General features: G+C 49.9%; 1 protein-coding gene across 5 annotated transcripts in view; it reads left to right on the top strand.

Moving 5' to 3' along the window:
- WSCD2 (WSC domain containing 2) overlaps positions 1-14,406 on the top strand; it is a 103,571-nt gene that overhangs the window by 69,391 nt on the left and 19,774 nt on the right. For 4 of the 5 annotated variants that reach the window (XM_028165971.2, XM_007180068.3, XM_007180066.3 and 1 more), the window contains exon 4: positions 2,835-3,019. The exons of the other annotated variant lie outside the window; for it this stretch is intronic. In XM_028165971.2, coding sequence (XP_028021772.2) covers positions 2,835-3,019 — 185 coding nt within the window. The remainder of the gene's footprint in view (positions 1-2,834; positions 3,020-14,406) is intronic. 5 annotated transcript variants of the gene reach the window in all.

A 14,406-nucleotide genomic window follows, 5' to 3' on the forward strand; every position in this document is an offset into this window, starting at 1 on the left:
TACAGTATGCAGGGTCATATGTTTGTAAGCTTAATGCCAATACCTAATTGTCGTTAAATAACAGTAGCTGTGAGTGCAAGAGTCTCTGTGGATGTGTTTGCAAGGGTCCCAAATTGTGGGGAAAGCACAAGTGGGTGTTTACATGCGGGCAAGTGCAAGTCTGTGAGCATGAGGCTTGTGTGATGCCCGTGGGAAGGGTGAGGTGGGAGCCTGGGATCAGGGCTATTTAATGGTTTACCAGCCAAGAAACTATTTGTTTCTCTACCAGGGAGAAACACTCACCTGTCCAGACAGTGTTTTCCAATCTAAGAAGAAAATGATGTTCTTGATTAGAACATGCACTGGGGGTGGGGGGGGCTGACTTTCCAAGAGTGGATAAGGCCCCACAGGACTGGCGAGTTGGGACCCTCAGTCCAGGCCTGGGAACCAGCACTGCTGCCCTAGAGGCACTGTGGAGTGAGCTGACCTTCTCCTCCCCTGTGCCCTGGGTCCCCATGCTCATCTTCAGACTCTAGCCAGTTGCGTCTGGTGATCACAAGCTCTAGAGGAGCTCCACTGCATGGCTGGAGTGGAAATGGGCAAGTGAGAGGCCAAGGGACTCTTCCCTCAGTTCCTGACTAGGAAACACTGTCCCCTTTATAATCAGCTTCCAGAACAGTCCACCATTGAAATCCTGAGCCCAGGACCATCTCCAGCTTGGGAAAGACTCCAAGCTCTTGAGGATATTGATTCTTTAATTTATTTGTTGAATGGTGGGGAGACAGAAGTGAATTTCAGAGTCCACGCCCTCAGAGAGGTCTTGTGGGAGTTGAAGAGTTAATATTTGCAAAGCAAATATTTGAGAACAGTGCCTGGAAGAGAGCAAGTGTAAGCTATTGCCATTCTGTGGCCCAAGCCCGTTCTTGCTTCTGCCTCCCCACCTAGCTGGGGAGCCCCTTGTGGGTAGGGCTGCAGCTGACTCATCTCTGCATCCATCTGGAAACCCATGTAGGCAGCCAGAAAGTATGCGCTGAACCAGAGTGAATTACGCGAGTTGATCTGACTCATCTTCTGAAGCTCCACCTTGGCTGTCACCTCCTCTGAGAAGTCTCTCCTGACACCCCAGGCAGGTTGGGGGCCTCTTCTGCATTTCCACAATCTGCGACTTATTTCATCTCACCCCTCATCTCACTCTGCTGGCGTTTTCTTGTTAAGCGCTTACCACTCCATCTAGGCTGTGAGCTCCAGGACGCACGTCAGCATCACCTGGAATCTCTCAAAACAGATTGCCGGGCCTCACCCCCAGCTTTTGATTTAGTGGGTTTGCGGTGGGGCCCAAGAATCTGCATTTTTAACAAGTTCCCAGGTGACACTGGATGCTGTTGGTCCTGGAACTATGGTTGGAGCACCACTGCTCTGATTTTCACACCCAGCTGGGAAATTTTAGAAACTCCTGCTGTCCAGTGTTCCTTCTATCAGTGGGTCCAATTATATGAGATGGGCCCCAGGGGCACCTGAGAACCAAGGCTTGAGAGAGACAGCGGCAGACAGGTGGAAGAAGGAGGCTGGCCCAGCTCCAAGATGCCCAGATAGTTTAAGCTGCTCTTACTGCGTCTGCCCAGGTGACCGTGTGATCACATGCTACCCGAGTAGTAGGGGTGTTTGGAGACATGAGTCTGGATGTGTCTGTCTCTCCAGCCAGCCCCCAGAAGTCCCGAGTGATGGCGTGAGCTGACACCTCCCATAGGTCCAGCCTTGCATGACCAGTATTTTGCAGGCTGCTCCCCCAAGGAGCTTTCACAATTCTGGAAAATGCCTCAGAGGCCACAGTGGGCAAGAGGACTGAGCAGGGGTTGTCCTACTCCCCTCTCCCCCACCACTTCATACCTACCCCGTGAGCTAGAGCAAGCAATTCCCTTTTCATCTGTTTAGAGAACAGGTCCTTACTAAAAGTCCTTTTTAGGAAATGATTCCATAGCTATGAAAAAAATTGGCAATCTTGCAGTGCCTGGATATTTTTTTTTTGTTTTAAGGAAAGGAATTTTTTACTTGGCTGGATACGTGACCTTGGTTTTGCCACCTTCCAAAGACATACGAGAGTCCCTGCCCCCTCCCCTGGGTCCAGCTCCTCTCAGGGGACATAGAGGCATTCCTGGGGGATGTTTCCTGGAACAAAGAGGCTGGACTTTGCAGATATGATTGGCTTGTGGCTCTAGACAGGGAAGAACAAGGGAGTGGGTGGGGCAGAGGGACCACAGGACCAGAGGGGTGTGTGTGTGAAGTGTCCTGTGTGTTGAAGGTATATGTAGATGGGTGTGAATATGACGGTGTGTGTCTATGTGGGTAAGTGTATGGGGGTGTGAGACATGAGGCAGGGATGGAAGCAGGTGGTCCCTGGGGTCTTGTCCCCTTCCAGAGTCTCCCTGTGCCCCAGGGACCTCCTTGTATTCCTTCTTGGCTTCCTGCCCATCCCACCTCCAAGGCTTTCTAACCCCTTAGCCTCCCTGACCCTCTCAGGGTCTCCTTATTCTCAGTCCAGATGCCCCTGTCCCTTGGAGTATCCCTGTACCTCAGATCTCCTTGGGTCTCCCTGATGCCCAGGGTCTTCCTTGTTTCCCCTCTTCCAGGGAGATAGGGAGACCCCCACCCCAGTCTCCTCATTTCTCTGGGGTCTCCCTGTCTCCTGGAAGCCTCTGCCTCCTGTCCCCTGAGGTCTCCTCTGTCCCCCTTCCATCATCTGTCTCTCCGTTTCCCCAGAGCCCTCCCGTCCCCCAGGCCTCCTCACTAGGTGAGTCACCCTGTCCCTGGGTTCTCCATGGTGGCAGTTACCCTGGCCTGACAGCAGCCTCCCCCAGGGGTTACCTGTATGCTGGGCTGGAGTTCGGCGCCGAGTGCTACTGTGGCCACAAGATCCAGGCGACAAACGTGAGCGAGGCGGAGTGTGACATGGACTGCAAGGGCGAGCGGGGCAGCGTGTGCGGTGGCGCCAACCGCCTCTCCGTCTACCGGCTGCAGCTGGCCCAGGAGGCAGCCCGCAGGTGTACGTGAGTCGGCCCCTCCCCTCTCTGCCCTCGCCCACCTGAGCGCCCACCTGTACCTTCCACGGCTCCCACCGCTCCTAAGCCCTTGGCTGCCCTCCAAGGCTGCCACCATCCTGCCCCAGCCTCACCTCCAGCCACGCCCCTCTTCCTCCTTAGCAAACAGCTAGAGCCTGAGCTGGCCTGTCCTTCCTCATTTTCTGAAAGCAGATTGTATCTAACGATGGTGACAATGACAGTGACAACAGCAAACACTTCATCGTTTTCCAAGTGCCTTCTATGGGAGAGCACATCTAATCCTCATGATGACCCTTGAAATCGCACTGTTATTCACCCACTCCCATTTTACAGATGAAGAGACTGAGGCTCAATGTCACACAAGCAGCAGAGGATTTAAACCAACTCCAGAGCTTATGTGTTTAATGCTCCTGTAGAGAGAATTTATCCCTTGCCTGCCAGTGCCTCAGTCTTGTTGGAAAATCTCTCCAGTTTCCAAACTGAGGGAGGGAAGGGGATGAATAGCCGAGGACAAGAGCTACCCCCTCTTCTGTGGATATTGTCCCGTTGTCCCCTCTCTGGGTGTTTAATAGCAGTTAATGTCTATTTATCAAGCATCTGCCGTGTGCCAGGCACCGTGCTGAGCCCACTGCAAGCCTGATTTTGTTTCCCTTCCCTACAGACTTTTCAGGCAGTTACCGTGGTTAATTATCTCCATTTTACAGTGAGGAAACCTAGGCTTGATGAATTTAAGTAAGCCTGCCCAAGGTCACACAGTCTTGTGACCTCAAAGGTGACCTTCAAACCTATACGAAGAGCTAATGGCCTTGACGAAAGACAGAGGGCTGAGGTTTGTCCTGGTTACTCTTCTGATGCAGTCCTGAGGTAGGAACAGGAATCCAGAACTAAGAATCCCAAATTTGAATGCTCCAATGAACCCTAGGGAGATCTTGTTAAAATGCAGATTCTGATTCAGCCAGTGAGATTCTGCATTTCTAAGGAGTTCCCAGGTGATGCTAGGTTGCTGGTCCGTGGACCACACTTTGAATAATAAGGCCTTAGACCTCCATGGAGCTGACAAGGTCCGCCCAGAATGTCAGCCTTCCCACCCAGGTGGATTTGGCAGAGCCTTAATGCCTGTCTGCATGCAGAGAAAGGCCTCTTCCGTATGAATGTCATTGTTTATAAAAATTCATTGCTGGTGTGCTTGACACTGTGTTCTGTTTTCCAAACCCCATGTTTCTGAAGCCCCGTTCAAGCTTTGCTTTACAACGGGGTCCCGCGTGCCGCCAATTTACAAAGTGGCTGATTTCTAGAAACGGAGACACCATCTGCCTCCCCATCGTTGCCTCAGTTCATCCAGCTCTGCAGGTCTGGCTGGCAGAGGGCGGGGAGGGTGTGTGAAATCCAGGCTGGATAATGTCCATACAGCAAGTCTCTGGTTTGGCCATTAGTGTAATGAGGTTTTAATTTGATAGCAGATTTATCATCCCCAATATTGATTTCTTTATGCCAATGTTTACATTATTTTGATGGTGACGTTGACCATATGAAGAGCTGGCCCTAAAGTTGTGTGTATTTAGAGGGAAAGCTGATGCCACTAGAACATTCTAGTGGATGATGCTGAGCTAGATAACAAGAATTGGGCTGTGTATGTCATCAGCCACTATTAGCTAGACCTCCTTTTGGTTAATGTTCAGATTGGCTGGGTAATATGAACATTCTCCTGTCTTTCTGTCTCTGTCTCTCTCTCTGTCTGTCTGTCTCTCTCTCTCTCTCACACACACACACACACACACACACAGACATGCACACACATACACACTATTGAGATCACCTGGTATAATAACACTCTCGTGGACCATCAAAGATTTTTCAGTCAGCTGAAATATATAAACCTCAACACACTGAGACTGCTAGATCCCGTTACAGTTGGGTGTGTTTTGCCCTGGTAGCAGTGGGAGGGCTGTCTGGGTGGTGGCTGGTGAGAAACCCCTGAGGCTGATGGGAATGCTGCTGTGCCCCTCAGCTTGCCCACCTCTGCAGTGGTGTTTTGTTCCACCTGAGAAAGGAATCTTTGTATTTATGTCGAAGACGGGGAACCCATTCATTTCAACCGAGAGGGGAGTCCTGGATTCTCTAAGTCCACCCCAGTTGTTCTGAATCGTCACTGTACAAGGTTGGAAGCTTGGGCACCTTCAGCTGGAAACTCCTGAAGGAAATCTAAGCCTTACTAATCTCAAGGCTACTGTGGCTGAGATGAGAATGGAAGTGGCTTGGATAAGGAGACCGATGGTTTGTCAAATTGGGACTCCTGGTGGGCTCCCAGTTGGCAACATGGTATTTGGAGAGAGCATGGGGACTGTTCATTAAACACTTGATTGCTCCCATGTGTATTAGGCGTGGAGAAGACAATGGGGAATAAAGCACAGTCCCTGCCCTCAAGGAGATCACCATCTAGTGGAGAGACAAACCCAAGACCAGTGGGATCTGTTCAAGCATGGGGTGTATATATAGAAGCCACAGGAGTAACATTTGAGCTGAATCTCATTCTAAGATTTCCAGGTGAAAGGGAGAGTCGTGTATTCAGCCGTGAACAAAAGGATCAGCAAAGGTGACGTTTTGAATGACCTGTTGGAAGCACCTTCCTCACTGATGCTTCATTTTACAGCTTTAGAAACTGAGGCCCAGACAGCACAAGTGGCTAAATTGAACAGCCCTGCGGGAGGCTCCACAAAAGAGAGCTGACTGATTAAGGCCTTGAAAGATGCATAGGATTTTGCCTGGTGTAAGAGGAGGATATCCAGACTCAACAAATTGCCAAAGGGTGGGGGAGAAATCTAGGCAGAGGGAATAGAGTGTGCAAAAGCCGAGACGTAATTTCTAGAGATGATGGGCAGGCATGATTTTTCCAAGGCCACAGTGCTTCTTAGGGACTGAGCATAGGCTGGAACCCAGGTCTCTGACTCCTGGTTTGAGTGCTAACTCTATATAGTGCTGTAGACACCTTGACCTCTTGTATTGGATTTTGGACCCCATTGCCTCTCTTTTGGGAGTGTTCCTTGGATTTAACTTATCTCCTTTCTTCCTTGACCCCTGACCTCTCCTTCTGCCCTGCGTCCTGACTCTATACAATACAGAATATCCAGTGCCTTTGTTCTGACTCAGTGGCTTCCCATTCCTGAGATCTGATTTATACACAAATAAGTCAGAAAGGGAGGCCTTCCACTGGCACACGACACTAGCATGTATTACATTAGGGAGGGTGATGAGCAAACACTCCAGGAAACAGGTATGGTGGAAACCAGATTCCATTTGTAGAGTCATTAGTTTGTATTAACACCGTGTCCTAATTGTGTTTCCCTGAGCAGTGGCACAGAACTCTTAATGACTGTGAAGATCCAAAGGAGGCTTATTATCGCCCAAGCACCGCTCTGGTGGGGTGTCCACCTTGCGTGGGAAGCCAGCCTACGTGTTTCCGAGGTGATGGAATGCTCCTACAGTAGTGAGAGCATTAAAAGGTTGGCAGAGCAAATGTCTGCAGGCACCCTGCTATTCTTTCTTGCCACAGACTCTCGGGCACATGGACTCTTTGCCCTTGTTACAAAAGAACCGAGAAATGGACTTCCTTCTTGGTTGGATTACATTTTTTCACAGCAGTTTGCTGAATGTGTCAGCAAGTGTAGCTTCTCTTCCCAGGGGCAGAGACCTGCTGGCGATTTGAGAGTATTATGGCTTTATAGGGTTTTGCAAGAGATTTCATTTGCCTGAAAGATTCTTGCAAGATTTGCATTGCAAGGTTCATTAGAATTACACAAAATATACAATGTATAAGTGGGTCCCGTGGGTGGCTGTCCGTGGTGCTGACCATCCTTCAGTGCCGCCTAAAACCCCCATGACTGCAGACCAGCCTCTCCCAGGACTCAGCACTTTTCCCTCTTGTTTTTTCTTTTCTATCTTGGTGAAATTATTGTGAAGCTCATGTTATCACTGGAAAAATAGATCTTGACTTATGGATCACAATTTACATAAGTGACTCTTGTGTACTGTTGTTAGTTCTGGCAATTTTTTGTCTTTGAAGGTTAGAAGGGAAATGTGCAATGCTTGTACTTTTTGTTCACTGATACTCCATTTTAACCAGTTCTGCTGAGGGGAGCCTCAGATGACCATGGAAAGTCATATTAGATGGGTGGGCTATGTCTAGCTCCTTCTTTGCCGGGCCTGGAGGCCTCTCCTTTCCCTTGATATATGCCTGGGACCCCTGAATTTTATAATTCATGTGGGTCTTCATGTGTTCTGCTGTGTAGGGCCAAGGAGATGTTAGCTAGAAAACTTTTTCTCCTTCTGCATCATGATGGGGGAGAATTGGTTTGCTCTTCTCCATGAACCATAATCCAGGAAGGCTATGGGAGCAATGATTGTAGATTTTGAAATCAGACAGACATTGTTTCTATCCCAGCTCCTTCACTTACTTGCTGTGTCGATTTTGGTCAAGCCAGTCATTCTGTCTGAGCCTCAAATGCCTCATCTGTAAAATGGGGACAATTCCAACCTTGAAAGATTGCTCTGACCACCAAGTGAGATAAAATTGAGAAAGCACATAGCACAGTGCCTGTTATGGGGTAGTGGTGATGCACCCTCCTTCCTGAAATGAAAATTCCTCAATTCACTCTGAGCGGCACCCAACTCAAGCTGTTTGAATTTCCAACAGCTCACAGGAGCCTTTGGTGATGCCTAAAAATAGCTGGTTTGAATTCTCCTTGGACAGTTACGCTCTTTGTGTAATTCAGTCTCTCTCTGATTATAGGTAGCCATTAACAGCTCCCAGCTCACTGCCTTTCCTCCTTACCAGCATCTTTAGTGCAGTAGAGCTTGGCCTAATTACCCGGGGGGTGATGGCCTCTTTCAAACCAAGGAGAACTCTTCCACGCCTGCCTTTAAGCTGATGCCTGGTGGGATTTACCTCATTTTTGTGAAGCCCCAGAACAAAGAGATGATGGACTTCAGAGATACTTGCAGCTGGTTCCAGGATGTTCTTCATCTGCCCCCAGTAAAGGGAGTTGATGAACAGTTGCTCTGCTCGCCTCTTGCTAGTAAAAACTCCAAGCTTCCGAGGTCATGCACCATCCCAGCTGGCCTGGCAATGAAGAGCTGACATTATCAGAATGTGGGGCATGGGCTTTTGTGATCCTTGGACCCCTACTATGGAGACTCAGAGGGTTTCTGGGAAATTCAGGTGGCTGGCATGGGGTCTCTGGAGCCCAACCATGTTGGAATTCGGCAGGCCTCCTGCAGAATAGCAGAGAGGTGGGAACCTAGGATGTGATGTCAAATAAGATTGGGGTCAAATCCCTACTTTGCTCCCCACTAGCTGTATGAGCTGGAAAAGTGACCAAATCTTGTTAGGTTAGGTCTCGGGGTCTCCACCTGCAAAACAGGATAATAGCATCCTCTACCTCTTAAGTTGTTGTGAGGATTAATTGAGGGGTGATATGTGTAACATACTTAGCACTAACGACATACAGTAAACAGCTGTTATTATTACCTTTGTTGCTATTCCTCAGCAAGGGTTGGTCGTTAGGAAGACACTCCTCAGGGTTGCTGCTACTGTCCACGGGCTGTGTACTGCACAGCTCCAGGGAGCGCCCTTCTCACAGGCTACAGGCTGTGAAGAGCAGTGGCTCTGAACTCTGTGCAGGGTTTCCCTTGTGAATTAAGAACGTTCAAAGACCCAAGATATTTTAAGTTGGGTTCTCCCGGAGACAAGGATGTGAGCTTTGGTTTACTTGAATCATGACCCCAGGATGCACCTCCAGGGGAGTGGAGACGTGAGAAAGGGAAGGGAAGGAGCCAATACATGCCCTTTACAAAGCAGGTCACTACTGAGGACAGCTGAGGCTTACTCCCACTGGGGAACTGTGGGAGGTGGTAGAGAGCGTGCTTCAGAGACGTCCCATTGGAGGAGCAGGAAGCTGCAGTATTTATCCTCCAGCGTTCACCCATCATTGGCTGAGGGTGGCTCCCAGGGAGATTAACTCCCTGGCAAGTGCAGTCTGTCCCTCACATACCCTAGGTGTTTACAGTAGGTCACTGTCAGCCTATACTGGGATGGTGAGCGCCAGGAGTGTATTAATGGGGCACTGGTAGTGTCTCCTACCTGCGATCTAGCCACCCTTCACATATCATGAACGAGCAATGGAGAAGGAGCAGGAAGAGACATTGACTAAATCCTCGTAGGTCTCAGGCACTGTAAATGTCATTGCATCACCTTCTGTCCCACCTGGGCAGGGTAGAGATAATGATCCCCATATACAGATGAGGAAACCAAGGCTCAGTCCAAGGACACACAGCTAAGTAAGTTGCTGACCCAGGTCTGTCTGAATTCAAAACCAAGGCCCTTTCTGCTGGGCATGAGAGCTTTTTTGCAAACAGGAAGGCATCTACCTACCGCTGTAGAAGTCCAAAATTCTTTGTATCACAAGAGTGTGTTAGGAAGGTCAAGGGACCCAGGCTGGTCACTTCTCTTTTGTTTTCGGACATAAGAGAAAAGAAAGCCTCTCACCACTGGTGTGGAGAGCCGGTGACCCAACCCATTTTACAGATGGAGGAAATGAGAGTAGCAGGAGGATTCAACGTGTTGGCCACCGTGCATGTTCTCAGTGTTCCAATCACCAAGCCATAATGGAGAGCAACCTGCAGAGAGAGGTGGCCTCCAAAGTGTTCCCCAGATCCCTGGGAGTCCGGCCTTCCCATTAGACATCACAGAATTCTCTGTGAATCCATGTGGTTTCCCTCCAAAAGCAGAATGGGCAAGACTGTAGGAAGACGCCACATCCAGCAGGTTTACTGCTCCTAGAACTAACTTCCCAAACCTGTTCCCCTCCTCCCCCCACCCCAGTGCACACCTTGACCAAAGAGAGACTCACAGCAGCAGCTTCTGACCCCTCTCTGGCCCTTTAAGGCCTCTGAAAACATCACCTTACTTGGTATTCAGGGCATTCAGCTCAGCTCTGCTTTCTAAGCTGGGAGGGTCAGGGACTCATTAGCAGATGCTTAAATGTCAAAGGGAGACCTGTCTCAGCAGAGCTGGGCTTACAGAGTCTTCCTTCCTCTTCCCACACTTGCAGTCTGGCCTCCTGGCATCCAGGAAGGCAGGAGAAAATCATCTGGGGAGATGCCAGGGTAGGAATTCTACTTCTTCTAAGGAGACAGATTCACAGCCCTTTGCCTGTCCCTTCCACTGTACTGACAAATCTCATTCATGTCCGTCTCTGAATGATCCACCCAGTATTTATGCCTCCATTTTAGAGATGAGAATACTGAGCCTCCAAAAGGAGAGGAAACATGCCAAGGTCAGTGAAGAAGGGTGGAGCTGCCTGTGTGTACTGGAGGAGAGCTGCCCGTTTGACAGGTGAAGACGCCACCTTTCAGGGAGGAGAAGCAAAGTCAGGATTAGAGCTCGTGTCTCTGAGCCACTGGTCTTCTGCTCCTTGGCCAGGGCAGCTCGTCCAGAGAAATGCCATGGTCCTGGGAAGTGCCATGGCCTTCTGGTGTGGTGCCAGGCCGGATGGTCTCTTCTGGAGCCCCTGGATCAGAGTTGGGCCCTCGAGGCCATCTGGAGATGCGTGCTGATGCGGCCCAAGAGACAGGCATCCAGCTGGGGGTGATAGGAGGGCAGAGCATTTGGCCAGAGGCCTAGATGAAGAGCCTGTGGGCTCACAGGGCCCTGAGTGATACCCCAGTGCCCTCAGTTACTCAAGGTCATGTCTGCAAGAGGATCCAAGGGTGAGCCCCTAATAGCAGGTGACTCCAAAGACTACCAAGGGTGGACTCCTGCTCTCACATGCCTACGATCAGACACACACACTCCTGTACAGAGACCCATATGCAAGGTGTTCTGTGATATGCAGGATCTGGACCGATACCAACAGTGCACCTGTCTGTGGGCTCCAGGTGTAAGGGTCTCTGTGCTCTTGACATCCTGGGGAGAGACTCAGTCTGGGCTGGACTCCAGCAGAGGGGCCCACTCCTCCTGTTCTGCTCTCCCGTATGGCTCAAGCATGAAGTGGCCTTGCACTGAGGAGACAAAAGTTTTTGTTCGAATCTGGGTGCTGGCTGTTCAGGGGTTGTTGGGAAATGCCCAACCCTGGTGGCATTGGGCCAGTCCAGTGGGAGGCTAGCTGAGGCTCAGCCAGGCCTTCTGGTAGAAGAGGGGGAGCTCTTCTCCCTGGTACTTGGTTGCCAGGCAACCCAGAGAGAGCATCCAAGATTATGTCTCCTCCCCTTGGTAAGACTCATCCCGCAGAGGTCCAGTGCACAACTATATGGTCACAGCCCGAAGCACACAGCCACAGCCCAGTGCCCACTGTCAAGAGACCAGGCAGGCAGGTGGGCAAACACCTGCTCACACAGGGTCCTAGACTCCCACATGGACAAACCCAAATACGCTCGGATGAACCAGGTCCACGGGGCCACATTTGTAGTCTCAGAGCTCAGTATCCACGCACCCAAATAGATAGATCTCTACTCACACCGTCACAAACCCAGTCACACACACGCGTGCGCACACACACACACAAGATGCACACACTGCCTCCCTGTCACACACACTGTACACAAGTGTCCCACCTCCCAAACACACCCTCACTACAACCAGGCCCAAGCTACCCTCATGGTCTGCATCTCCTGCCCCATTGGTTCCCTCACACCCACACGTACCCCCAAACCCCCAACACCTTCTGATACAACTCTGTCTTCCCCTGCACAGTCCTGGGTTGGGGAGAGTCTCAGACCCCCCAGGTTGGTGGGAGAGGACTCCAGGAAGGAACCACCCTAGAGGATAAAAGGTGGTGGGCTTTGCACCCCTACAGTGTACCCAGGACCACACCAGTCCTGAAGGGGCCTCCCTTGGCCTCAACCCCCAAACCATTGCCCATAGTGAACCTCCTGGCCCCAGCTGGGACCCAGGAGGATTATAAGATGGTCCCTTGAATAGGGTCCTGGTGGGGAAGGGGCAGGTTAACAACTTGAATATGGTTCTGGAGACTCAGTGTCAAGTTCTAGGCATTTTTAGGTGCGTAAAGAGAATCCGACTTCAGAGTCAGGAGACCCCAGAGTGACAGCCTTTGTGAATGATTAGTGGTCAAAGGGGAGTGAATATATGTCACAGTGTTTTGAAAATGCTCAAACAGGGCCTGGGGGTGGTTCCTTAAAGAGGGACAGCCCAGAGTGTGAGGGCTTGGAGCTCAGATGTTCCCAGGTTAGAATCTGGATGCTGCTAGTTGTCAGCTGTGTGATCTTAGACAAGTCACTTACCCCTCTGAGCCTCTGTTTCCCCTTCTGTATAATGGGGAGAGTGAGACTTTCTTTATAGGAATTAAGAGGATAAAGTATATCAAGTGCTTACACAGTGCCTGGTACAGCGAGAGCATTCAATAAGATCGTCAAGAATGGAAAGATCTCAGACTTAGATTCCGGTCTCAGCTCTGCCTCTTATAAGCTGGGTGACTTGTGTCAAGCAGTTTCAGCCCTCTGAGGCTTGAGTTTCTCCATCTGTAAAAATGGGGATCCTTATACCACCAGAATGATGCAAGGGTTCAACGGGGCCGCACGTGTGAACAGTTGAACCTCGTTCCCGGCTGATAGCACGTGACCCGTATATGGTGGCTGCGATGATAACAATGATATTATGATATGACTATAAGCATCTAATCATCATAGTAGCGTTATTACTATTGGAAGAAGCATAGACTTGGGAGACAGAGCAACTTGGCTTTGATCTCACTCTGTCCTTAGACAGCTTTGTGACCCTGGAAGCCAGAGTGCCTCCTTGAGCCAGCCGTGGCAGCTACTGCTCGTGGCTGCTGCAAAGATTCAGTGGATCCAAAGCACCCAGCTTGGAGCCTGGCATCCGTGGGGGCTCCGTAAACACTGGTGGAGTCTAAAGAGAAAAGGCGAGTCCCCTTATTTCTGAGAGTAAGGCCAGCGTCTCTGCCCTGGGACCTGATGGGCATCCAGCTAATGGAGTTTTCGTGAGCTTTCGTCCACACTGCTTCCAGCTTCTCATCTCATTGCTGTAAATCTTTAGCTTAAATGCCTGACTCCCCTCCCCATCCTCTCCTCGTACGGCACATCCTCTGAGCATCATTACATCTTCCTCAGGGTGACCGATGAAATGGCGTGTCCCTCGGTGCATCCTGGGCCACGGGGTGGGAGACTGTCCCGTGTTCCCCCACGGGACACTAGTGCTGTTTGGGGTCTGGCAGTTCCTCATTTGGGGGATGGAGGGATGTCCTGTACAGAAGAGACTCTGCATAGTCTAACCCCCTCCCTATCATTTACATGTGGGGAAACTGAGGCCTGGACCACGGCGTCCACCACCATCACTTCTCACCAGCCTCTCCCAGCAGCCTGGAGTGAGAGGTGGGGAAGTGGAGGAGATGGTGCTGGATGGCGGGAGCCTGCAGCATGCTCCGGAAATCAGTCATTTAACCCAATTCCAGATGTCTTCTCCGCTTGCTAGATTTGCCTCCACGATGAGCAATTTCAGGCTACAGGGTGCCAGGTGGTAGAGGTAATCACTAGGGTGCCTTTGACAGCTGCGATTTAAAATTTTCATTCCTAGGCTCCCTCCCCCCTCCTCCACCATCCTTCTGCCCGGGGAGTAATTTCATATCCTTTTCTCTGCACTTAAATATAGATATATACGTATATGCTAAAAAAAGGGGGGGGGGGAGGAGTGGTGTACACAATAGATAGACCCAGATACAGACATAGATGGAGATATATGATTTTTGTAGCTTGCTTCACTTTTCCCCAAGGATTAGCATTGTCTTTCTGAGATAATCCTTAGCACGTTTTCGCTAACAGTGGGTGCCTAGTACTGTCACGTAACCTCCCCTCTCTAAGCCCTGTGTCTCTCACGCGTAAAATGAGAGTTTACTATGGACCCTGCAGAGTTCCCAGGAAGGTAAAATGAGATGGCATTTGCAAAGTTCTCAGAAGAGTGGATCACACGTAGTAGGTACTCAGTAAATGGTACCTACTTTTGTGCTCCTGATTTTGATTCACTGCATCAACAGCGTCCTTTATTTTATGTGAAAGCTGTGCTTCTAGAAAGTGTATACAGCTCAGAGTTGAGAACAGTGGAACCCAATTTAAAATGGGCACCATGAGTCTTTAGATAAATTTGACAGGGGCCACTTATAATTTTTTAAATTTGTCTTTATTACATTAAAAAATAAATATGCACTGTCGAAAAAGTTAGAAAAGAGTTTTACAAAAAGGTGGAAATAAAAATTGCCTATATCCTATCAGAGTTCTCCAGAGAAACAGAACCAGTAAGATATAGGCAAATATATAAATTAAGAGATTGATTTAAGGAATTGGCTCA

Source organism: Balaenoptera acutorostrata, chromosome 13 (assembly GCF_949987535.1).
Source record: "Balaenoptera acutorostrata chromosome 13, mBalAcu1.1, whole genome shotgun sequence".
NCBI classification, from domain to species: Eukaryota; Metazoa; Chordata; class Mammalia; order Artiodactyla; family Balaenopteridae; genus Balaenoptera; species Balaenoptera acutorostrata.